Below are 25,530 nucleotides of genomic sequence, written 5' to 3' on the forward strand. Positions count from 1 at the left end.
TGAGCCCTCCTGGGAGAGGATTTTCCCTCTGGAAAAGCCTCCCAGTGCTTTCTGCATCCTATCTGTCATTGTTTCCTGAGCAAACAGGAGGGGCCAGGCTGCTGCAGGGTGGCTGAGATTTGCCTGGCTTCACATCCCCCTCAAAGCCTTCCCAGCCATCAGAAACTTGGATCCAAACTGCACTCTTACCACAGGGCAGCTCTGCAAAGTCTCCTGTTGCTCCAAGTGTGTTTTCCAGAGTGGTTTCCTTGGCAACCAGGACTGGGACAGTCCTTCCACCCTCTGGGATTAGGGATGAGCTCCCACCTTTCCCAGCCATAAGCACTTCTGGCACCTCTGCCTTACCAGAATTAATGATGAGGGTTTTTAACTTCCCATGTTCCAGCTTTGCCTGCATCCCAGCACCTCCCTGTGATGGGCCAGGCAAACAAGGGTGACTTTTTGCACTTAAGGAATGACTTCAGGCTTGGAAAAATTTGCTGTCGGAAGTGTTTTGTTTTCCTTTTCCCTCCTTGCAGTCCATGTGGGCTTGGAAAAGAGTGAATCAGAAGGTGGTTTGTGCTTGCTGTGGCTACAGAAGGCCTGGGATTGCAGGCTGGAGGCTCTGATGCTGACCTGACAGCTCTTCCAGGGGGAAAAAAGTGTCCAGAGCCTGAGAAGCTGGGGGTGGTGTAGGGTTGGACACTGCAGCTCCTCAGGGATGTCACTCTGGAAAGTGAGGGACAAAGAGAGTCCAAGAACAGTGCCCTGCACTGCATGAATGGGCTGGGAAGTGATGCTTTGGAGTGGGAATGCCACAAACGGAAAAAATAATCATAGAATAGAATCCTGGAATGGTTTGGGTTGGAAGGGATCAAAGCTAATTCCATGCCACCCCTTTCATGTTCAGGGACACCTTCTACTGTCCCAGGCTGCTCCAAGCCCTGTCCAGCCTGGTCTTGGACACTGCCAGGGATCCAGGGGCAGCCACAGCTGCTCTGGGAATTCCATCCCAGCTCCTCCCCACCCTTACAGGGAACAATTCCTTCCCAACATCTCATCTCAATCTAACATTCCCAAATCCAGTGTCACACGTGTGACAGTTCTGCTGCCAGCCCTGTGTCCTGTGGACAGCAAAGGGAGACTTTCAGCACAGAACAGAGGTCACTGTCCTCACTCAGTGCCACTGCTGCCTCCTTCCTCTGCCCTCAAAGTGGAAAATATCAGTTCAGGCTCGAAGAGATTCAGCAATCTCATTCCCCAACTCTGTGTAACCTTCCCAACATCACACACACCCCCCAATTCCCTCATTTCCCTGCCTTGCTCCTGCTCCCCAAATCCCAACCCTCCATCCTGTGCCCTCTGCCCCTCAGGCACCTCCCAGTCCATGAATAGCTCCTGCAGATAAGCTCTGGTGTTCCCAGAGCCCTGGCAGGCTGCTGGGGAAGGGAGGCTATAAAAAGCCTTTTCTCCAGGAAAACCTGCTGGTGGCTGGGCAGGACCCTGGGGGAGCACAAGGACAGAGCAAAGGGGGAAAGCTGGGATGGAGGAGGGATGGGGAATGAGGAGAGGCACCTCGATGGTCCCATTTCTGGGGGAAATGGAGCAGGGATGGCACAGGAAGGGAAAGAGCCCAGAGGGGCAGAGCGAAAAGGAGAGAGAGAGAGAGAAGGGGAAATGGAGGAGGGAGGATTCTGTTCCCCTCCTGAGGTGCTTCAAGCATGGACAGGAAGCAGATGTTGGTGGTGTCACCCAAGGGGAGCCCCAGCTGCAGCCCAGCCACGATTCCCAAGGGATGGCTGTGGAAGAGGCTCTGGAATGGCCTGGCTCAGGGTGCCCTAGCCCTGGGGCAGCCCTGCTGCATCCTGCCATTGATTACCTGTGAGCTGGGAACAGGTAATGGTCTGTAAAATGGAAATATCTGCTCTGTCCCCAGAGTCAAACCAAGGTCCTGGCAGGAATTCCCTTTGGATTAAAACCCATCCAGCACTGGGAGCATGTGCTGAATCCTTGGTCAGAATCCCAGAATAGTTTGGGTTAGAAAGGACCCTAAAGCTCATGTTGTTCCCTCCCACTATCCCAGGCTGCTCCAAGCCCCATCCAGCCTGGCCTTGGACACTCCCAGGGATCCAGGGATTAGCCACAGCTGCTCTGGAAAAGTTGTTCCAATGATTCCAGCTGTTCCCTGAGCTGTTCCAAGCTGCACCCCGAGTGTCCAGGTTACAGCTGAACCTCTCTGCTGCCCTGCAGAGCCCTTCAGTGCCAGGCTGCTGCTCCCCACAAGGATAATTAGAGCTCAGGAGTGACACTCTAATCTTTCTCCTGCACAAACCAAACACCCTGATCTGGAGTGGGGTGAGAATTCTGCTCCAGAGCTGACAGGAGGGATTAGGGATCTGTCTCTGGGTGACAACACTTCCCTGCACTCTCCAGCTGCTCCAGGAGATAACAGCACCTCACCCTCTCCAAAGGGTGCTGAGGGGATTAGGAGCTCAGCAGCCTGGGGAAGTGCTGGGGGACAGCAGCAGCCTGTGCCAAAAATTGGGATCTGCCAGCAAGAGGAGCCCCTGGGGCAGCAGGGACTGGGCAGGGACAGGGACTGGAGAGGGGAAAATGCCTCCTTTCCCTGGAGGTGATGGAAAACCCCATCCAGGGGAGCAGGAGGAGCTGAGCAGGAGCAGAGCTGGAGGTGTGTCTGCCTGCTCCCCCTGTACCTCCCCAGGCCAGCATTATGGGTTTCTGCCAGCAGCAGCAGGTGAATCCAGCTCCCCTCCCCACGGGTGGATCCAGCAAGGGTGCATCCAGTTCCTCTCCCCATGGATGGATCCATCCAGCTCCCTTTCCCATGGGTGAATCCATCTGCCCTCCCCACGGCTGGACCCAGCTCCCCATCCCATCCCATCCCATCCCATCCCATCCCATCCCATCCCATCCCATCCCACCCCACCCCATCCCATCGCATCCCATCCCATCCCATCCCATCCCATCCCACCCCACCCCTACCTTGTGACTGGAAGGAGTAGCCCGGGAAGGTGGCCGCGGCCAGGCCGAGGGTGACAGTCCAGGTGAGGAGCCTCCAAGCTGTGGCCATGGTCAGCGCCGCCGGTGCCGGAGCAGGGAGATCTGTGCCAGCTGGGAGGGCGCTGTCCCCACATGTCTCTCCCTCGGCCACCCCTTATGTCCAGAGAGGAGTCCCGGGTCGCTCCGCAGGCATCCTCGGCCGCTCCCTGCTCTCCGCAGGCCGGTGGGCAGCGGGTGGGCAGTGCCAGGCCAGGCCAGCGCAGCGCGGTCAGCACGGGCTCATCCCGAGCTCCGGCATCGCCCCTGCGGGGAGAGGTGGGCATGAGAGAAGGGATGGAGGAGAAGGAGGCGAGGAGAGCAGGGGAATGAGGAAAGCGGGATCCTGGAGAAGGCGGGAGTAGGATGGAGGGAGAGAAAAAGAGGAGGAAAGGATGGGAAGTGATTGAGGACTGATGAACCCCAACAGCTCCTGCGCTCCCCGGGGCTCCCCGGCTGGGGTGGATCCGGTAACTGCGGGAAGGAGCTCAGGATCAGTGGGAATCCTTTGTCCTGTGGCAACACCCTCGAGGAATTGCAACCCCAAGAGTGCCCGGGGTTAGCTGATCCCTTAACGGAGAGCAGGAAATAACAGCGTTAGCAGCGGGGTGGTGAGCAGCAGCCTAGAAATCCTCCCCAGGGTTTCCCTGGATTTCAAACCCGCTCCAAGGACTGTCACTGCACCGAGGGAACAGCACTTGCTCCCAGGGTGTACTGGCTGAACCCAAAAAAGTGATGGAAAACAAAGGACCCATTCAGGGACCTCACTGCTCAGCCCCATCCACAAACTGGATCCTGAGATTCCAATCACATTTCTTCTTTAAAACGCTTTGCTAATTGCTCCGGGGAAAGATTCCTGGCTTGCAGGGAATTTCCACTCAGCCTGAGGCGATTACACCAAATTCACCTCGTGCTGGGGACTTGCAAAAGCCTGTGGGGTTTTGTTCCTATCCAGCCACTCCATGAGGAATGGGATGAGTGCAGCACATCCCTCACCTCCCGGAGAATCCCAAATATCCCAGCAGTGATATCCCAGCAGAGCGAACACAAACCTTCCCGCAGAGGTGGCAGATAAAGATCTGCAGCAGTGGTGCAAATCCCAATTGCGGGAGCAGGGCTGGGAGGGGGCAGGATGAACTCCTGGGAAAGGCAGGATGAGCTCCCTGGAAAGGCAGGATGAGCTCCCTGGGAAAGGCAGGATGTGCTTCCCAGGAAAAGCAGGATCAGCTTCCCGGGAAAGGCAGGATGAGCTCCTTGGAAAGGCAGGATGAGCTCCCTGGAAAGGCAGGATGAGCTTCCCAGGAAAAGCAGGATGAGCTCCCTGGGAAAGCAGGATGAACTCCCAGGAAAGGCAGGATGAGCTCCCAGGAAAAACAAGATGGGCTGCCTGGGAAAGGCAGGATGAACTCCCGGGAATGGCAGGATGAGCTCCTTGGAAAGGCAGGATGAGCTCCCTGGGAAAGGCAGGATGTGCTTCCCAGGAAAAGCAGGATCAGCTTCCCGGGAAAGGCAGGATGAACTCCCTGGAAAGGCAGGATGAAGTCCCTGAAAAAGCAGGATGAGCTCCCAGGAAAAGCAGGATGAGCTCCCTGGAAAGGCAGGATGAAGTCCTTGGAAAGGCAGGATGAGCTCCCGAGCCTGGGCAGAGCTGGGGATGGCAGGAAGGTGCTCTTTGCAAAGGTGTCAGCAGCCAGGCCTGTGTGTGATCCTCATCCCAGTAAGGAAACACTTGGAATAACATCCTTAACCCCTGCCTTGCTCTGCTCGGGGCTGGGCAGAGCTCAGGGAGGGGATTTGGGTCCTCCTGGGATCTGCTGTGCTTCCTTTGTGTCTTTATGGGAATCTGAGTCCCTGAAAGTGAATTTCTGCTCCTGTTTTCCAACTTCACTGTGCCATTGATGGTGTTTGTGCTGCAGTGGATTGAAGTGGCATCCACCCAGGCCAGAGGTGGCTCAGGGGAGGTACAAGGAGAAATCCAGGAGATCATTCCTGCCCCAAAATTATCATGGAAATCACAGAATGGTTTGGATTGGGAGGGACCTTAAAGCTTAGCTCATTCCACAAAGTCAAGGACACCTTCCACCATCCCAGGCTGCTCCAAGCTCTGTCCAACCTGGCCTTGGACACCTCCAGGGATCCAGGGGCAGCCACAGCTGCTCTGGGAATTCCATTCCAGGGCCTCCCCACCCTCACAGGAAAGGATTTCTTCCTAAAATCTCATCAAAATCTCCCCTCCTTCAGCTTAAAGCCATTAATCTAAATTAATGGTTTTTTTTCCCTACTAAGCAGACATGGTGGGAGATGAAACAAACAGCTTTAAATCATGACTTGGCATTTCATACTTTGAATATTAAGATTTTTAACTGCTTATTTACAGTTTAAAATGGCCAAAGATCCCTGATGAGGCCTCAGCCTGGATTCCCCAGTCCCACCTGGGGTGTCTTTCAGGTTTTCCTGTGGAAATCTCAGACATAACACGATGGTGACCCCAGAACTGTGCATCCTGTGAGTGGCCATAAGAATCAACTGCCTGAGGGAGCAAAACTCTCACCTTGGGCTGCTTCTCTTCCCTGGACAAGCTGGGAGCAAAGCCCTGGCCTAAGGCAGCATTTTTCAGCATCTCCTAAAGCTGGAGATTGCAGCTTTTCTCTCCTATCCAGGCTCCAAGATCCATGGAGCTCAGCTCAAGTGTATTTTCTCCTGGGCTTCCCACTCCTGATTTTCCTTGTTTTCCAGCTGGTGAACCCTTTTCCTCCAGGTCCCTGACTCTCCACGATCCTCAGCAGTGTCCCTGTGTCCCCTGTGCCCTCCTCCTGCTGTCCCCTCCCAGTGCTCCCAGTGCTCCCAGTGCTCCCAGTGCTCCCAGGGCTGGAGGATGTCAGTGGCAGGCCTGGCAAGGGATGCACTGCAAGTTATTTCCTCCCACCGGGGCAAGCTGGAAGCAGAAATCTGTGTTTGTATTTATTTCTAAAGAAAAACCAACCAACCAACCAAAAAACCCCCAAACCAAGGAAACAAACAAGAAAAAACAACACCACCCAAAAAATCCCCCAAAATCAAAACAAAAACAAATAAAAAACCCCCAAATAAAAACCAAAACAAAACAAAAATAGCCAAACCAAACCAAACCAAAAACCCCAAAACAACAAAAAAACCGAACAAAAACCTCAAAAAATCAAAACCAACCAAAAAACCCCCAATCAAAATAAAAACAACAAAAAACCAACCAACCAAAAAAAACCACCCAAAAAGACAAAAAGCCAAACCAAACCAAACAAAAAAAATAGGAAAAAGGCCAAAAGGACACCTGAGCTGTCAGTTTGCAGCAGTCGCTGCTCAGCATCCCCCGGAGCAGCGGCAGGGCAGGGCGGCAGCCGCCGGCGCCAGGAGCGCGCAGCCTTGACCTTGGGGAGCGCCGGGAGCAGCGGCAGGCAGGAATTCCAGCTGCAGCCCTGCTGGGGGAAGGGCCCGGCAGCGATTCCTCCTCCCCGCGGGCAGCAGGGAAAACACGGCCTTTGCCCGGCGCTGCTGCATTGCCTGAGCCCGAGCTTCTGCCCGCTTCTGCAGCACCGCACCGCGCGTCTGCTCCGCGGCTGGGGCAGCACGAGCATCCCCAAAATCCCCCAAATCCCCACCATCCTGACCATCCCGAGGATCCCGAGCATCCCGAAAATCCCCACCATCCTGACCATCCCATCCCGAAAATCCCCACCATCCTGACCATCCCGAGCATTCTGACCATCCTGAAAATCCCCAGCATTCTGACCATCCCGAGGATCCCGAGCATCCTGACCATCCTCACCATCCTGACCATCCCGAGCATCCCAAAAATTCCCACCATCCTGACCATCCCATCCCGAAAATCCCCACCATCCCGACCATCCTGACCACCCCGAAAATCCCCAGCATCCTGACCATCCCGAGGATCCCGAAAATCCTGAGCATCCCGAGGATCCTGAAAATCCCCACCATCCTGACCATCCCGCAAATCTCCACCATCCTGACCATCTCCACCATCCCAAGGATCCTGAAAATCCCGAGCATCCTGACCATCTCCACCATCCCGACCATCCTGATTATCCCCACCATCCTGACCATCCCCACCATCCTGACCATCCTGACCATCCCCACCATCCTGACCATCCCGAAAATCCCGACCATCCTGACCATCTCCACCGCCCCAAAGATCCCGAAAATCCCGAGCATCCCGAGGATCCCGAGGATCCCGGACCCCCCCGGGGAGCTCGGGGACACGCGGTGACCTCTCCGGTCCCGTGCCTCCCTCGCTCGGGCCGCTTCCGATCCTCTCCTTGCCGAGGAATTCGCTGTCCTTGGCAGCCTCGGCTGGGCTGCCGCTGCCGCCTCCCCGCGCCAAGGTGGCTTTAAAGGGAACCCGGGCGACACAGGGGACAAAGCCAGCGGGTCACCTCTGCCCGCCCCACAACCACCCGGGGAGGAAGGAGAAGGGGAGGGAGTTGAAACTGCCGCTGGAATGAAGCGAGGAGAGGAGAGCAGAGCAGAGCAGAGCAGAGCGAGCAGGCGGATGACAACTGTTGCTCACTGCAGGCTCGGGCTGCAGACAGAATTCCCTGAAAGTTCGGCTGCTTGGCCGGCCGGCGGCAGGGGCAGCGCTAGGGGAAGGTAATAGGAAGCAGATGGGCGCCGCTCGGGGCCAAGAGGAAGGTTCAAGGTGCCTCCTAGTGCAGGGAAGGAGAATTTGACTGCTTTTAAAGATGCAGGGCCCGGCGGCTTCCAGGTTTCTCATCCAATTTTTGCAAATCATGAGCTCAGGTGTCCTTTTCCCTTTTTTCCCCCTTTTTTCTTTTTTTAATTTTTTTTATTTTTTTGAGAGAGAGAAATAAATACAAACACACATTTCTGCTTCCAGCTTGCCCCGGGGGGAGGAAATACTTGCAGTGCACCCCCTGCCAGGCCTGCCACTGACATCCTCCAGGCATGGGAGCACTGGGAGGGGACAGCAGGACCAGTGGGAGCTCTGGAGAGTAGTGAGAAGCACTGGGAATACTGAGAAACCAGTAGGAAAGCAGTGGGAAAATAGTGGGAAAGCAGTGGGAGCAACATCCCACAGCCACAGCACTCCAACAGCATTTCTGGGCTGGGTTATTCAAAGGAATGAAAGCCTCAAGGTTACTTTTTCTCATGTAAAATGGGGAATTTACATCACCCCTGTAACCACACTGGGGCTCCTGGAGTTATTGGGGTGTCACATCCCACAGCTTGGTCCTCTTTAGCCCCAGGTCACCCTCCCAAGGGGCTGAGCACCACTGCAGCCCCACAGCAGAGCTGTCCTGGGCAGCCCCACAAACCTCACCAGAGGGATTTCTGCTCCTCCAGCTGCTTCAGCCTGGGAGTTGTTCCACCACCTCAAGGTTTATCTTTGGGGTGAAGAGCTGTGGGCAGTGGGTTAACTCCACAGGCCTCATTTTCTGTAGGAACCAAGTTCAATGCAGCAGGAACTGCAGGAACTGGGACTGGTGGCTCAGGGCTGTGCCTGGCAGCAGCAGCAGGTTGCTCAGGTTTCCCACATGAATCCCCTGCTGCCCTCTTCCCTATTGCTGGGCTCCCAGCTGCCCTCCAGGACACACAATGACCCCTCAGTGCCTGCAGCTCCTGGATGCTGATCCCAAAGTGTTCTGACAAAACAGTTTCCTTGTCACCTGCTGTTGCTGCTTCACGGTTTTGGCTGTAAACCCTCAGCTGGAATCTGCCTTCACCCTTTCAGTGCAGAAATTTTTCCTAATAGCCAATCTGAACCTCTCCTGGGGCAGCTTGAGGCTGTGTCCTCTTGTCCCATTCCTTGTTCCCTGGGAGAAGGGATCAGCCCCCACCTGGCTGCCCCTCCTGCCAGGGAGTTATGCAGAGCCAGAACATTCCCCATGACCCTCCTTTTCAGGGCTGAGCCATTTCCCAGCTCCCTCAGCTGCTCCTGGGGCTCCAGAATCAGAGAATCATAGATTTGTGCATAGAACCACAGAATATCCTGAGCTGGAAGGGACCCACAGGGATCATCAGTCCAGCCCCTGGCCCTGCACAGACACCCCAACAGTCCCACCCTGGGCATCCCTGGCAGCATTGTCCAAACACTCCTGGAGCTCTGGCAGCCTTGGGGCAGGGACCATTCCCTGGGGAGCCTGGGCAGTGCCCCAGCAGCCTCTGGGGGAAGAACCTTTCCCTGAGATCATCCCAAGCCTGACCCAGCTCCAGCCATTCCCTGGGCTCCTGTCCCTGTCCCAGAGCAGAGCTCAGCCCCTGTCCCTCCGGCTCCCCTCGGGAGGAGCTGCAGCCCCCGAGGAGTCTCCCCTCAGTCTCCTCTGCTCCAGCTGAACAAGCCAAGTGCCCTCAGCCACTCCTCAGACCCTTCCCCAGCTCTGTGTCCCTCCTTTGGACACTCTCTAACAGCTTTAGATCCTTCTGATCTTGTGGTGCCCAAAGTGCCCCCAGCTCTCCAGGTGAGGCTGCCCCAGTGCAGAGCAGAGCAGGACAATCCCTCCCTGGCCTGGCCAGCAATGTTCAAACCTTTCTCATCCTCTCTCTATCCCTCCTCCTCCTCACCCTCACCCTGCACACCCCAGGCCATGGCAGGGGCAGCTCTCTCCCAGTTTGTGATGCATTTCTCTCCCCGTTTGTGATGCATTTCTGGGTTTGCTGCTGGCTGGGGGGGTCTCACCCACTGCACTCCCCGGGGCAGTGGGTGTTCCATGCATGCTCAGCCACCACCCAGCTCCAGCTCCAGCTCCCAGCAGGTCCCTGCATGTTCCCGAGGATGGAATAAACAGCTCTGCTCCCCCCACCAGGCTGCTCCTCCTGCGCCACAGGCTGAGCACGTGGGGGATGCAAAGCTGTCCCAGAGACCTCCCTGGCTTCCAGCAGAACGTCCTGATATTCCCGACAAAATATTTGGCTGGGCTGCCAAGTGGAAAACATGCTGAGCTGCAGATGGCAGAATCTTCCTGCAGTCATCTTGCCAGCATGACAGGACTTCCACTGGGAGTCATTTCTCAGCTCCAGGCCAGCACTAAGGGGTTAAACCCAAAAAATCAGCATTTTTGCTGCCAGGAGTGTCCACAAACTGTGAGAAAGGGGTTAAAGTCACAGGTCTGCAGAACACAAAACAAGAGCTTGAGCCATAATCTGCTTTGCTGCTCCAAGCTTGGCCTCTCTGGGGCCACGGCGAGCAAGGAATTAGAAACATGGAGTTATCCCTGCTCCCAGAACACTGCAGCCTCCAGCCCTGGGATGGTTCCACAGCCACCCTTTGGATGCCCTGCCACCCCTCTGCTCACTCCTGACACCAATGCCACCTGGAGCAATGCCAAGGGCTCTGCCTGTCCCTTCCTCGCTGCCACCCTCGGGGCTGGCAGGGCCCCAGGACACTCAGGGAAGATTGGACACCCTGGAAGGGAGATTCACCTCACCCCAAGAGCTGTTCTTGCAGACCCTGGAGACTGTGGATCCAATTTAGGGCTTCCCAGGAGGGGAGATGCCGTTTTCACACCGTTAAAATCAGATCCACCCCATCCAAAGGCAACGTGGGAAATGCAGAGTGTGACCCCGAGAGGTGCCAGCCTGGGTGCCAGGGGCACACCCTGCCTGCCTCTGGACCACCAGCTCCCTACTGCAGGCTCTCCCTGCTGTGCTCTGGCCGGGCACACCCTGCATCCCTTTGTACAGCAGCTTCGCAGGGCTTTGGGCTCGCTCCAGCACTGTGTGGGAGGAGGGGATTTTTTTTTCAAAAACACGAGAATTGTTTTACAGTCAAATCTATTCAGTGCGAGCTCAGTGAGGAAAGGGCTGAATTCCCCCCTCGCTCCTCTCCAAAAGCTTCGATTTCGCCAGCAAAGGGGCAAAAGAAGCTCGTGCCAAAGGCAGGGCATGTGAGAGGAGAGCTGGGAGCAGCGACCTCGCTCTGACACCGCCTGCTCGGCTCTCTGGAAATCCTATCCCCGTGTTACATAAGGATCTGGCCCTATCTGGAACGCCGGGGTCACTGCACTTCTCCAAGTGTGGTAAAATGCTCGGAGGTCCTCAGCAGGAAAGCAGGAGGGAAGTGCCAGCTCGGATCCTCCTCGGCACGGGGAGCTGAGGCTGGGCAGGGCTGAGCCCTGCTGCAGCTGCCGGAGCAGAGCCCCAGTTCCAGCCGGACGGAAGGTGGGCACCGAGATTCCCAGCGCTCCCAGGCCTGGATTCCTTCTGCTTTAAGGAGAGGACTCCACCAAGCAGGTCCATCTCAGACGGGACTTATGCAATAGTTTGGAGCTGCTCCATGTGACCCAGACTGGCTGGCGCTCTGCCACTGCTCTCCGCGCTGCCTCCAGCCAGGCACTGAGCGGGGATTAGAGAGACCGGCGGTCATTAACGGGTGTCGGTCATTAACGGGGTGTCGGTCATTAACGGGGTGCCGGTCATTAACTGAGGGTGCCATCACTAACAGAGTGCCAGTCATTAATGAAGTGCCAGTCATTAACGGAGTGCCCGTCATTAACGGGGTGTCAGTCATTAACAGAGTGCCCATCGTTAATGGAGTGCCCATCAACAATGGGGTGCCTGTCATTAACGGAGTGTCCATCATTAACGGGGTGTCAGTCATTAACAGAGTGCCCATCATTAACGGAGTGCCCATCATTAACGGAGTGCCCATCATTAACAGGGTGCCAGTCGTTAACTGAGGGTGCCATCACTACCAGACTGCCCATCATTAACGGAGTGTCCGTCATTAACAGAGTGCCAGTCATTAACAGAGTGCATCCCCCACCACAGAGGGACCTGCCAGTGACACACGTGTTCCATGAGTGAAGCGACACACGTGTCACCCACGTGCACCCAGAGCATGGCCGCAGCCATTTGTGTGTCTGGGGATGGGGATACATGGGGTCTGTATGTGGATTAATGCTGTTTGCTCATGGATACACATGATCTGTACATGGATCCATGATATCTGCACATGGATGGATCCATGTTATCTGTACATGGATACATGCTATTTGCATGTGGATAACATGTTATCTTAATGGGGAGACATGTTATCTCCACATGGACCCAAGTTATCTGCACATGGATAACATGTCATCTGCACATGGATAACATGTTATCTGCACATGGATACACACTATTTGCATGGGGATACACATTATCTGCATGGAGATAGACATTATCTGGACATGGATACAGGTTATCTGCACATGGATAACATGTTATCTGTACATGGATAACACATTATCCATGATAATTATCCATTATCGTGGATAACATATTATCCATCATGCACATGGATACAAGTTATCTGCACATGGATAACATGTTATCTGCACGCAGATACACATTATCATCATGGGAATACAGGGATGGCAGAACAAGATACCTGCACATGGATAACACATTAGCCACATGGGCTACATGCTATCTGAACATGGATACACATTATCTGCACCTGGACACATGCTATCTGCATGTTGATAACACGTTATCTGCATGTGGACACACGCAGTAGCTGTGGGCACATCTGATGCCCACAGCCCCTGAGCTGCCTTTCCATTCCTGTGGATATTCTAGACACAAGTTTTTATACCCAGCATCTCTGTGGCTGCCTCTGCCTCCAGGAAATGCTGCTCTGTGGGGTTCAGCACAGCCAGAAGGGAATCCAGAGCTCCTGGGCCTCTGCACAGGCTGCTCTCCCTGTGCTCCTGCTGCTCCTCCCAGGGTTCTGCTGCCCCTGGGATGCCAGGAAAGTATCCCGGGCTCTGGGAAAGGCTGGAGTGGGCAGGGAAGCAGACACAGACCCAGCCATCTCCATCCCGGCAGGGCTGCCTCCTGTCTGCATCCCAGCAGGGCTGGCTCCATTTCCATCTCCATCTCCATCATCTCCATCTCCATCTCCATCTCCATCTCCATCTCCATCTCCATCTCCATCTCCATCTCATCTCCATCTATCTCCATCTCCATGCTGGCAGGGCTGGATCCCACAGCTGCCCCCCAGCAGTCCCAATGCTCACACAACCCAGCCCTGCATGGTGCTGAGCCCTGTCCTTACCAAAAGACAAACTCCCTCCTGTGCCAACCCCGAGCTCTGCTCACCTGTGTCACCACCCTGGTGCTCTCCAGCTGGAGCTGCTCTGTGCTGGGAGTCCCAGCTGAGGCAGGAGTGTGGTTTGTGCAGTTACAGCTCACAAAGGGCTGTCACAGCTCTCACACACCAAGTGTCACACACAAAATTTGGCTCTTCATCAGCCAGGCTGTAGGGCAGAGCCCAATCACAGAATGGTTTGGGTTGGAAGAGACCTTAAAGCTCATCCAATTCCATCCCCTGCCATGGGCAGTGACACCTTCCACTATCCCAGATTGCTCCAAGCCCTGTCCAGCCTGGCCTTGGACACTGCCAGGGATCCAGGGGCAGCCACAGCTGCTCTGGGCACCCTGTGCCAGGGCCTCCCCACCCTCACATGTCTGGCTGTCAGGCTGGATGTGCTACAGGGGAGGGCACAGCCACACCACAACCCTTGTCCCCACCTGCCATACCTTGCACACCCACAGCCCTGCACAGCCTCGAGCTGCAGCTGCAAAGATGGGAGAACACTGCTGAGCTTCCCAAGGAAAGCCTCAGAGGTGACTGCTGCTCCCCAGCAGGGCTGTGAGGAGCACTGTGGGACCTGCAGGGAGCTCAGGGCTCAGCAGCTCCTTGTGCCACCACCATGGCACAGCCTCACCCAGCACTGCCCCAGCAATGGCCCAGCCCTGGCCAGGGGGAGGATCCACAGCACAGCCCAGCTCCAGCTCCCTTTGGGCTGGTTTGGTCCTGCCAGGCTGAATTAAGGATTCAGGGAGGTTGGAAGGGACTTGAGGAGGTCTCAGTCCCATCTCACTCTCAGAACTGAGCTACCTCTGATGTTAGATCAGGACAATGCAGCCCAGGCTGTGCACAGCAGTGGCTCAGAGGAAATGCAGAGAGCTGTGCAGTGGGAGCCTAAGGCAGCAAAGCCAGTTTGGAGCTCCCTGTCCTCCCAGGAAACCAGAACCAGTCAGCAAAGTGACATCGTGGTGACCCAGAGAATGTTCCTTCTGCAGCAGGACAAACCAAGGAGTGATTTGGGGACAATCAACCAACCATTCAGTGCAAGACCTTGAGATCACCCCCAGGCAAAGGCCCCGGGGTCCCCTTTGTGCAGGGCAGGGAGGGACACTGACAGCAGCACCCACAGCCCCCGGGACAGCTCACCCCACACCAGGAGAGCCCTGCGGGGACAGGGATGCATCCTGTGGGATGAAGTCTTGAGGAACACTCTGGCTGTGAAATCCCTCCAGCCCTTGGAGACCTGCAGTTCATGTCCAGGCTCCTTGGGAGCTCTGGGAGATCTGCTGGGCAGAATTTTTGGGCCCTTTTCCCCTCCATGCATGTTCTTCACTCAGGGGAAGGTGCTCCAGATGGTGTGGGCCAGACAGAGCTCCTCCCTCCATGGCCAGGGAATGAAGAATCCCTGATCCTGACAGGACTGAACTCATCCTTTGCACTTTCATTTTGGTCAAAGCCACTTCCCACCGAGGTCACAAATCCCACAGGAGGAGGCCAGGATTTCATCTGCCAGTGTAGCTCAGTTGGGACCAACTTTTGGGAGTGGTTGAGTTCAGAAAGATTTGCAGGACTGCACAGGAATAGATTAATTATAACTCATTTTTCCTTTAAAATTAAACTACTGTGGAAGGGTAGGAAACACAATATTGGTAACAGTGGGTTGGGTGATAAACAGAAGGGAAGGTGTGGATGTCCTATCCCTGGAAGTGTCCAAAGCCAGGCTGGACAGGGTTTGGAGCACCCTGGGATAGTGGAAGGTGTCCCTGCCCATGGGAGAGGGTGGGATTGGATGGGCTTTAAGGTCCTTCCAACCCAAACCATTCAACTATTCCATGAAAGGCACTGAGAAGTCAGACATGGAATATCCCAAGTGTTTCCCAGCCTGGAAGGATGCAGGAGGTCAGAGAGGAGCAGCAGTGGAGCAGCTGGATGGAGACCCAACACTTCACACCTGCACTGATGTTGCTCCACTGAGGTCAGATGGAGCTAAAATATTCCGGCAGAATTTCCCAGTGGAGAATCTCCCAATCCTTCCGTTGGCTGCAGACTCCATTGAAGGCCCTCACAGTGACCAAGGCAGGAAAATTGGCTTGGATGGTGTCCCTGTAAAGCTCCTCCAGTGCTGGAACACCAGGCTGTATCCAGGCTGGTGGTTTTCCACGTGTCTCACTCCCCAGTCAGCGCAGGAGATCCAACCTGCTCCCAGATTCCCGGGAAATGTTTGTAACTCCTCACCCTGCAAATATTTCCTGCAGTGCTGGGGTCAAGCAAAGACCTCTCTGCCTTGAGTGTCCAGCACATCTCAGCTGACATCCCCCAGGGAATTGTTGCTGAAAACACGATGAGTTTGGTCCCAGTTCTGTTCGCTTTAGGCTCACTTTGTGTTAACTGGAGATGGAGGCAGGACAGGACGTGACAAACACATCCTGCGGTGCTCCCGGCTTAGGAGGAATTAATTGCTGGAAACTTGGCAAGAAAAGTGGGGTTTGGAGTCGGGGGGTTTCAGATAAGCTGGAGATAAAGGTTTGCATGGAATCATCCATGATAGGCCTGAGGCAACCTGTGCTCCGTGGAGCTGCTCCTTTGGGAAGCAGAGCCCAGGCAGCCCCTGGGCCAGGATTCCATGGAATGATAAGCACGGTGCCTCCTCCCCAGGAGTCTCTGGGTGGCCTGGAGCCATGGGTGATAAGAGAGCCTCTCGTGTTACAGGTTTGAGGAGCAGACACTGTTTATGTTGAGCGGCACCACCTTCCTCCCCTCGGGGCTCCTCTTCAGCCTCTCCGCAGCTCCTCGGAGCCTCGCCGTGCCAAAGGAAACAGCGCAGCCCCCCAGCCTTATCGGGCAGAGCTGATTTGCAGGAGATGACAGCACCTCTCCCATTCCACCCCAGGGCCAGCCGCTCGGGGAATGCGGCTGGAGCCTCCCCAAGAGGTTTTTGGGGTGGCGGGAGGAGGAGGGAGGCACAGGGTGCTACCCTGGGGCAAAGGAGGAGAAGCGGGAGGCTGAGGATGGAGCAACCGGAGCACTCAGCACGTTCCATATATGGAGAAACTCCGGGAACAACCTCCCAAGGACTGGAGAAGCCTCAGTGATGGAGGAATTGCAGACAGGCCAGGCCGGGCTGTTCCCAGCGCTGGGAATCACCTGCGTGTCCCACAGAGCATTTCCCTTCCACCCCGGGCAGTGAGGGAGAGCAGAAGGGAACAAAGACCCCAAACCCTGTCCCTGCCATGCCCAGCCATGCCCTCCATCCCAGCCTGGCACTGCCAAGGAGAACAGGGCTGAGCACAGCCAGGAGCAGAGCTCATCTCCAGCACCAGGGATGTGGGCAGCAGGAAAACAAACTGAGGTTTGCATCTCGGCCGAAAAAAGTCCCCAAAAATGGGCCTCGGTGTGCAGTGGGAGGTTTTGCTGCAGAGGTTACCTGCCCCCAGTGCAGCTCACGCTTCCCTCTCGGTCGATTCTTCCCCTCTGGAAGATACTTGCCAAGGATATTTTATAAACTCCTTGCTATTTATAGCCCAGCTCCTTCAGCTCTAATGAGATAATCTTCTGGCATCTCACCATCACTAATATTTACTTTGATGTTTAAAATAACATCTTCGGAGGGATTGATTTTTTTTTTTCCTTAAAAAAAAATCACCCCTTTAAAACCTAATCAAAGGAAGAAAGGAGCAGAGCGGCGGGGCTGAGCTCCTGGGGATGCACAGAGTCAGTGACACTGCAGCTTTTGCAGGGCAGACTCTTTATAATCCTCTGAGCACATCAGCAGGGAGAGAGGCATTGGCAGCTCCTGAAGATGGAGAGAGAGACAGGGCGAGAGGGAGAGGGAGCGCGGGCTGTGTTTATTCTCAGGAATGAAGGAACGCTTCATTCTGCAGCAGTAATTGAGAGCTTGGCCCCGGGCGGCTCGGCGGAGGAGAAGTGGGGATTTGGAGCAGCAAACATTCGATCCCCGGGTTAATGCAATTAAAAAAGTGCAGCCGAGAGGGGCTGGGGGAGGCGAGGGAGGCAGAGCACGGGATCGCTGCTGCTGCTGCCTGCAGCCACTTTGAAACACAAGCCTGCGTTTTTATGGAAACTCTGAATGTTGGAGAAGGGTGAACATGGTTTTCATTCTCATAAATGTTTTTCCAGCGTGCAAGGCTCTCCGGGCTCATTCCTTCTCCAGGGAGACGGTTCTGATTTCAAAGAACATTCGCGTTCCCTCCACCCCAGACCACCCCACTCCAACCTCAAAGAATCTCTGGAAAAAATATTTTAAATCATTTTACCTTTTCGAGTGTTTCCCCTTCTTTCTTCTTTTTCCCCCCCTTTTAATTCCTTCAGCTTCTCTCTCTCTCTCTCTCTCTTTTTTTTTCCTCTTCTTTTTCCCAGCAGCAGCCAAAAGCTCCTCTCTCCCTCTCAGCCCTGCGCGTGTCAGAAAGTTTCCAGGCTGAGGGTTTGTGTCGCCTTCCTCAAGAACCTTCTTCTGTCAGACCCAGGCAGAGCTGGAGCTGGAGGCTTTGCTAAAAAGTCTCCTTTCAGGAAGTGAGCAGTAATAAGAGAGCGGCTCGGAGGCAGCACATGGATAGGGGCTGCTCAGAGAGGAAAAAGAAAAAAAAAAAAAAAAGAGAAAGAAAGAAAGAAAAAAGAAAGAAAGAAGAAGAAGAAGAAAAAAAAAGCTTTGCTCAGGAATTTTGCCAGGATTAGCCAAAAAAAGGAAGAAAAAAAAAAAAAGAAAAAAAAAAAAGAAAGAAAAAAATAAAAATCCCCAAACCCACAAGGCTGGAAAAGTCCCGCCCTGGCTGCTGACATCAGTGCAGAAGGCAGGTCTTGCCTGAAACACTATAAAACTAATCAGCCTTTCTGTGGAGGAGCGGGGAGGGAGCTGGGCAGCCCTGGAGGCGATGCCGGCAGCTCCTCGGGGCAGAAAACATCCCAGGAAAAGCCCTAAAGCAGAGAGGCCGCGCTGATAGTGGCAGACAAAGCAGATAAAGCAAGCCAGGATCGGGTTTGGGTTGGTTTTTTCCCCCCCAACAACAGACAACACCCCCATCCTTCATTTCAACCGGAGCTTTCAAAAACCCTTTCAAAACCCCAGGCAGTGTGTGAGGAAATGGCCTGAGAGGCAGCCGAGCTCCCAGCAATGGCAGCGACCGGCTTGGAATCGAAAAAAAGCCTCAAGAATTGGCCAAAGTTTCGAGAAGTTCTTTCCCTCCGCAGTTACATCATTCTCGCCCCGCTGGCTCCGCCGCTTCCCAAACAGCTCTGCCGTCCTGCTGCCACCGTGGAATGTCCCACGGAGCACAATCCATCCCCGGAGCAAAGAACAAACCCTGCAAATCGCCGAACGCTGCTGCTGCTGCCCAACAACCCTCTGCAGGACACCTCCCAGCATCAGCCAGGAGAAAAGGCAGCTGCTCAGCTCCTCCTGCCCTCCTGGGGTGGGTTTGGGGCTCCAAAGGTTGGGAGCCCTGCTGGGGAGAGAGTTACCTGGCAGTGCTGCCAGTGGTGGGGAAAGGAGCTTTTCCAGGCTGCCCTGCTTTGCCCTGGGAAGAGAGAGGAGTCCTGGGGAAGGAAGAGGGGCTGAGCCCTCTGCGGGGACACAGCGACCCCAAAACCACCCTGCAGTGCCTTTTCTGCCAGGAGGGTTTGAGTGAAGAGTTAAGGGGTGAAAAGTTGCCAGGGGAGATGTACTATACAGATAAATAAATGAATAAATTTTAAAAAATAGATACGTTAAAGGAAGATCCCTGAGTACATATATATATATACACATATATATATAAAAGCAAGCTCCCTGAACACAAACACACACACACACATGTATATATATAAAGGTAAGCTCCCTGAACATACATGTGTATTTTAAATATATATATATATTTATTTTATATAAAAGCTCCCGGAATAAAGCTCCCTGAATACACACACATATGTAAACATATATATATTAAAGTAAGGTCCCTGAATATATATACATATATATATACACAGATATAGAGATATATAGATAGATAGATAGATATAGATATATATATTAAAGGAAGTTCCCTGAACACACACACATATATATATAAATATATATATTAAAGTAAGCACTTAGAGCATAGATATATATATACATTTATTTTTTAAAATATATCTCTATATATATTAAAGCAAGCTCCCTGAACACACATATATATATTTAAAAATATATCTATTAAAGCCAGCTCCCTGAACCTGAGCCCCCAGGAGAGGATTACAAGGGGGTTCTGGGACAGGGAGAGAGGATTTGTATCCCTGGGAAGTGCGGTTTGGATGCCAAGAGTGCAGTTCAGGCCCTGCAGCTCCGTGTCCTGCCGTGACCCTCGGAGGCACATCCAGTGCCAAAGCCACAGGATGCAGCCCTGGAGCTCTTGGCCACCAGCCCTGGTGCCACCCAGGCTGACCCAGCACTGCTCTGCAGCCACCAGACCATGAGATGGGAATGGAGAGAGACAAAAACCCCAAAGGCCTGGCCAGCCCTGTGTCCTGATGCGATGCTGGCCTGAAAAAAAAATAAAGGGATGAAGGAAAAAGCGAGACGCTGTGGTACTTTTTGTGCTGTATCATCCTAAATCCTCTGCTATCAGCAAAGCAGGATGGACCTGAGCAGGAGCTGTGCCAGCCAGAATTCATTTTCTGCCATGAGTTTTTAAAACTCTTTTCGAAGCTCCTGGAGTGGAGCAGCAGCAGCAGGAGATGCCCAGGAAGGACCTCCTGAGCCCCCCAGTATTTTGTGCTGCCTGGAAGGTTCACTCATCCAAATGACCCTGAAAAACCAGGGAAAACATCCATTTTTTGGGTGGCAGATCACAGCCCCAGCCTCTCTCCATCCCGACTGGGCAGGGTTGGCTCTGCACTGGAAAATGGAGTTCAAAGGCACTGGGATGGCTGGGCTGCATTCTGGGCCAGTTCCCTGGCTGGGTGGACAGAGTGGTTTCCTTCCTCCCCAGGCCACGCTGGCCATTGTCTGAGCCCCCAGAGCACACCCAGAAAAGAGCAGCTGAACAAAGAGTTTGGGGTTTAATGAATGGTGCTGCTGCTGGCCAGGGAACAGCGCAATGCTGCAATGTGGCTGAGTGCCATCCAGGGCTGCTCTGTCTGCTGGGGCTGCTCTCAAACACACTCTGTGTGCATGGAGGGGCAAATTCCCAGCTTTCCTTCCCCAGCGAGCAGCTCCATGCTGCCAGACTCTTTCCCTTCCCAGGAATATTTGTTTTTCCATGATTTTCAGGGTCTCCAGTCCCTCCTGGGTGGTGAACACAGAGTTAAAGACTCCTGATTTGCAAGGCTAATTCCCCTAGGCCTGTACCCCAACCCAGGACCCCCAGATTTGTACCAGACCAGCTCCAAAACCAGGCTTTGCTCCAGCCTTGACCTGTCCTGGAAGGGGGGATGGAGCTGCTGAACCCTCACAAGCCAAAGCCTCCATCCCCTGCACAAATCCTGGGAAATGAGGAATGGCAAAGTGAACAGAGGCTCACAGCAAAGAGGAGAAGGTGATAAAAAACATAGAGAATAGAAGATTTCAGTTCCACTGAAGTTGCTCCAAAGTTTATTTTCTGGATGACTTTAGTATCGCCTGAAAATCTGCCTGAAAAAAGAGTTTCACAGGCAACCCACGAGCCCTAAATTTCACCTCTAACATCACCCAGCTGCTTCCTCTCCCTGGGATGAGGAGATGAGGCTGAGTTTCCAGGAGATCTTTGAAATCCTCGCTGTTGGGGGGATGGAGAGCAGCCCGGTGACACTGCACCCTCCTGTGGCTGCACGGGATGCTGGAAACCTGCCGGGATGCTGGAAACCCCACCGGGATCATGGAAACCCCGCCGGGATGATGGACTGGACCCCAGGGAAGCACAAATTCCGACACTTCCAGGCCAACTTGGCACTTCCCGGTGGTGCTGGATGATTCCCAACGCAGCCAACCGGCACGACAGCAAAGCCAGAGCTCATTTGAGGGCTTGAAAAGGCTGTGGATTTTGTCCTGGTTGCCATTAGGACACACAGGGAACGCTGCTGAGGCCTGATGGGGTAATTTTGCAGCAGGATTTTGTACATAAAATGAAATATTCTCCCTCCCTCGCTATGTCTGAACTGCAGGGCCTGGGCAGAGTTCCCAGCTCTGGCTCCACATCACAGCCTGGCCCCAAGTCCATGTTGGGACAAGCTCCTTGGCCACGGACTCACCCTTTTTATGGCTGTTCAGCACCCAACACAACAAAGCTCCATTCAGCCCTTCAGCTACTGCAGCAATAAACAAAGCGCTGGGCTTTGTTTGGAGCCCAGGGGCTGCAGGTTGGGAACCTGCGAGAGGAACGAGCTGGAAACAGTGGGGTTTGTTTTTCCACCGGGGCACAGACATGTCAGCTAATTGCCCAACAGTAAAGATCGGCTTAATTAGTCCCAGGTGTTAAATAAAATAGGGTTGGTGTTTCCCAAACTTGTAACTCCGGCTTGAAGGAGCCACAGGCTTGGAGAGCAGAGCCATCCAGGAGTGATTATCGAGATCGTTGTGCCTGATGCTGGTGTTTTGTGGGGATTTTGGGGCAAAGGACAAATATTCAGGTGGGTTTTGCCGAGGGCACTGCAAGGGGGGGGATGTTGGGGTGCTGCATTTCCACCTCAGGATCTCACCTTGTCTTTGGAAAAAGCTTTGTTGTGGATTTCTGGGTGAACATGAAGAGCTCCATGGGAAAACGTTAAAAAAGGCTCCAGGAGGATTTGGTGATGACATTCCATGGGGCTGAGGGATGCTCAGGGATACCTTGAGTTCTGCCTATCCAACCTTATTTCCAAATTCTTTTACTCCCCTCAGTCCTGAACATCCTTAAGCTCATCCTGCTGGGATCAGGGCCTTATTCCCAACTTCTACAGCAGCATTTTCTGCCAGCAAAAGCAAGAAACTTCAGGATTGCCTGTCTGTCTCCTTGGATTCCTCCTCTTTGCATTCAGCAGGAATTAGTCATGGATGGGGCTTGGAGCATCCTGATCCAGAGGGAGGTGTCCCTGCCCATGGAAAGAGGTTGGAACAAGATGAGCTTTAAGGTTCCTTTCCAAAGGATTCCATGATCCTGTGATGCCACAGCCTTTCTCCAAGGCTGATCCTAGACCTCATATCCATCTTTTCCAGGATAGGTGGCAGTGAGCTGGGGGTGACACATGGAGATTTTTGCTTCTGGAAAGGGAGACCTGGTCCTGAGGAGCTGCTGGAAACCCTGCAAAGCATAAACGCCCTTTGGTGGCACTGGAGATGGAAGATCCCCAGCCCAGCTGACAGTGGTGGGACAGGAGATGGAAAGTCCCCAGCCCAGCAGTCAATGGTGGCACTGGAACTGGAAGATCCCCAGAGTCAGCTGACAATGGTGGCACTGGAGATGGATGGTCACCATTGCCAGCTGACAGTTGTGGGACTAGAATTGGAAGGTCCCCAGCCCTGCTGTCAATGGTGGCACTGGAACTGGAAGATCCCCAATGCCAGCTGGCAATGATGGCACTGGAATTGGATGGTTCCCAGCCCAGCTGACAATGGTGGCACTGCAGTTAGTTGGTCCCCAGCCCAGTTGTCAGTGGTGGCACTGGAGATGGAAGGTCTCCAGCTCAGCTGACAATGGTGGCACTGGAATGGGATGATTCCCAATGCCAGCTGACAGTGGTGGCACTGGGTATGGAAGGTCTCCAGCCCACTTGTCAGTGGTGGCACTGGAATGGGATGGTTCCCAGTGGTGAGTGGTGGGACTGGAGCTGGATGGAGTTGGATGGTTCCCAGCCCAGCTAATAGTGGTGACACTGGAACGGGATGGTTCCCAGCCCAGGTGACAATGGTGGCACTGGAGCTGGAAGGTCCCCAGCCCAGCTGACGAAGTTCTGGCCTCTCTGGCCCCACCAGGAGCTGATCAGAACCAGGGCAGGACAACCAGGCCATGAGAGGCTTCTTGGGCTGCTGAGCCTGCCCTGGTCTGTCACAAACCACAGCTCCCCAGCAGCCCTTCCCAGAGGGCCTTTCTCAGCAGCTCCTGGCTTGGATGTGGGAAATCCAAAGAAATTCAGCTTCCCTAACCCCTCTGTGACTTCCAAGAGGCACAGCCTGGAATGACAGTGGCTCTGACAGGAGGGGACAGCCAGGGTGGGTCAGGCTGTGCTCCCAAGGGATAGGAGGAGAAGGAACAGCCTCAGGCTGGGCCAGGGGAGGTTTAGGTCGGACATCAGAAGCAATTTCCTCATGGAAAGGGTGGTCAGGCATTGGCAGGGGCTGCCCAGGAAGGTTTGGAGTCACCATCCCTGCAGGTGTCCAAGGAAGGTCTGGCTGTGGCACTCAGAGCTCTGGGCTGGGGACAAGGTGGGGAATCAGGCACAGCTTGGCCTCAATGATCTCAGAGGTCTTTTCCAACCCAGTGAACTCTGTGATCCTGTGGCAAAGCCACTCCTGCCCAGAGATTCCCCTTCCCACCACCATCTGCTCCATGGGAACCACTCAGGAGGAGAACTTTGCTCTCCAAGCAACATCTCCCCCTGGTACATCCATTTCAATAACACCAGCTCCTCACCACCTCCCTCTGGTCCGTTCTCTCCACAGCAGACCCCTGCCCTGGCACCGAGAAGATCTCAGAGCTCTTTCACTCTTCAAAGCTGCACAGCTTTTGTTTGCTCTCCTTTCCTTTCCTGTGCAACAAGGAAATAAGGTCACGTTTCAGAGAAACCCGGCGAGCGGTGGTTTGCGAATGCCAGAACGGGCCTGCTCCCCTCTTCTTTCCCAAAACCAGCACATCCCTCACTCAACAGAGATTATTTCCCCTCTTTTTTCCTCTCCTCCTCCCCAGCTGCTGGGAGGAAGCCCCAAAGCTGTTGTGCTCCTCCGCAGAGCAGGTAAGAGGCACTTTTTGTTCGCTTTTGGGTTCTTGGGTGGCGGTGGCGTCATGGCTGCTTTGTCCCCTGCCTGGTGCCTTTCTGCAGCACTGAGGGCTTTAGAGGGGAAGATTCTGCGAAATGTTGGTGTTAAGACTCCAGATGAATTCCTCACCAGACCTTTGTTTTCCTACTGATCACCCCACTGGAGAAAAACGGGATTGAGTTGGGGGCATCACTTTTTTTTTGGAGCTGAGGGGGTTTAGACATCAGAAGGTGATGAAACGATGCCTCATGGTCCAACACTCCTGGCTAGCCATTCCTTTCCCTTTGCCTCTGGACATGGCATCAAAACTCTGGAAGTTTCTCTTTAAATTTCCTGGGAGCCTCAGTGGCACTGTGGGAAGATTGAGGATCTCGGTGGCAATGTGGGTAGATTGAGGATCCTGGCACCTGCTGGACAATGCTCCAAACACTCCAGAAATTCTGAGATTTGCTGCTGGCCAACATAGCAACAAGTAGACTGAAATCCAGAGGCAAAGTCACAGTTATTTCCTTGGATTTCTTTGGCATCTCCTCTGTTGCTGCTCGGTGAAAACAAGCACAGCTCCAAGTCCCACTGATCCAAACACAGTCAGGGTGTTATGGAACAAACTGGGACAAAGGAAAGTTGGGTTTGAACCTAAAATACCTTTTCTAATGGATAAATCTGTTAGGTTTGGAATAAACTCCACAGGGACACCAGGGAAACACATCCCAGGGAAGAACTGGAGAAGGGCTCAGGCTCCTCACTGGCAGGGGGATGAACAAACAGATCTGTGGGGCTTTGCTTTCTGATTTATTTATGATTCTGCTGTTTCCAGTCTCTCATCCTCCTTTTTCCTCTTGGGAAGAGGGACCCAAGCCTCTGGAAAGTTTGCTTATGCTGAATTTCCTACAGAAAATAGGATTTCCTAAAGAAATGTGGATGATGCTCGATTTAGAATTCAAATATATAAATATATAATTTTAAAAGTTAATTCCCTCTAAGATTTTAAGAAAGAGGCTTTCCTGGAAACTCTCAGATAACCAGGACGATGCCATAGTCCCTCTGTAAAGCACCCAGCTCCACAAAAAGTGGAAATCCTGGGAATGTCCAGGTTCCATCCATGATCTAAACCGACTCAACCAGGCACACCAAAATTGGCTTGAGCAGCAAAGCTCGGGAAGGACAGAGATGTGTCAGTTAAGCTGAGCTTTTGCTCACCCAAACCACGAGCAGGTGGGACTGGAGGCACAAAAATTGAGAGACTGAAAGCAAAGGGTGGCCTTGAAAGGATTTTTTCACCTCTGATAACATTTCAGGTTGAGTTCTGTGGCTGGGAAGAGAAAGGAGCAGGGAGCAGCTCTTTGTGGGGCAAAGCAGGAAGTTCTGGGGGGTTGGAAATGCTCAGAAGTACAAATTATTGTCAGCAGATCATTGAAAGCCTCCCAGAACTTGTTTAGTGCTTGATTTCCTGGGAATCTCTGGGGACTCATAGGGAGAATCAGGTGGTTACAGCAAATGGATGGGTTGG

General features: G+C 53.7%; 1 protein-coding gene across 4 annotated transcripts in view; it reads right to left on the reverse strand.

Annotated features, from left to right (window-relative positions):
- The window catches only part of ADAMTS10 (ADAM metallopeptidase with thrombospondin type 1 motif 10), a 66,483-nt gene extending 48,707 nt beyond the window's left edge, over positions 1-17,776 (reverse strand). Inside the window, exons 1-2 of one of the 4 annotated variants that reach the window (XM_085040577.1) lie at positions 17,395-17,776; positions 2,983-3,303 (exon numbers count right to left, since the gene is read on the reverse strand). In XM_085040577.1, coding sequence (XP_084896703.1) covers positions 2,983-3,070 — 88 coding nt within the window. In that variant the 5' untranslated portion in view covers positions 3,071-3,303; positions 17,395-17,776. Of the gene's footprint in view, positions 1-2,982; positions 3,304-4,088; positions 4,223-5,587; positions 6,028-6,343; positions 6,860-17,394 lie in introns of those variants that run through there. The other 3 variants (XM_085040578.1, XM_085040579.1, XM_085040580.1) reach the window with 3 other exon arrangements.
- Between the last annotated feature and the right edge of the window lie 7,754 nt (positions 17,777-25,530).

Source organism: Lichenostomus cassidix, chromosome 28 (genome assembly GCF_008360975.1).
Source record: "Lichenostomus cassidix isolate B80296 chromosome 28, HeHo_3.0, whole genome shotgun sequence".
NCBI classification, from domain to species: Eukaryota; Metazoa; Chordata; class Aves; order Passeriformes; family Meliphagidae; genus Lichenostomus; species Lichenostomus cassidix.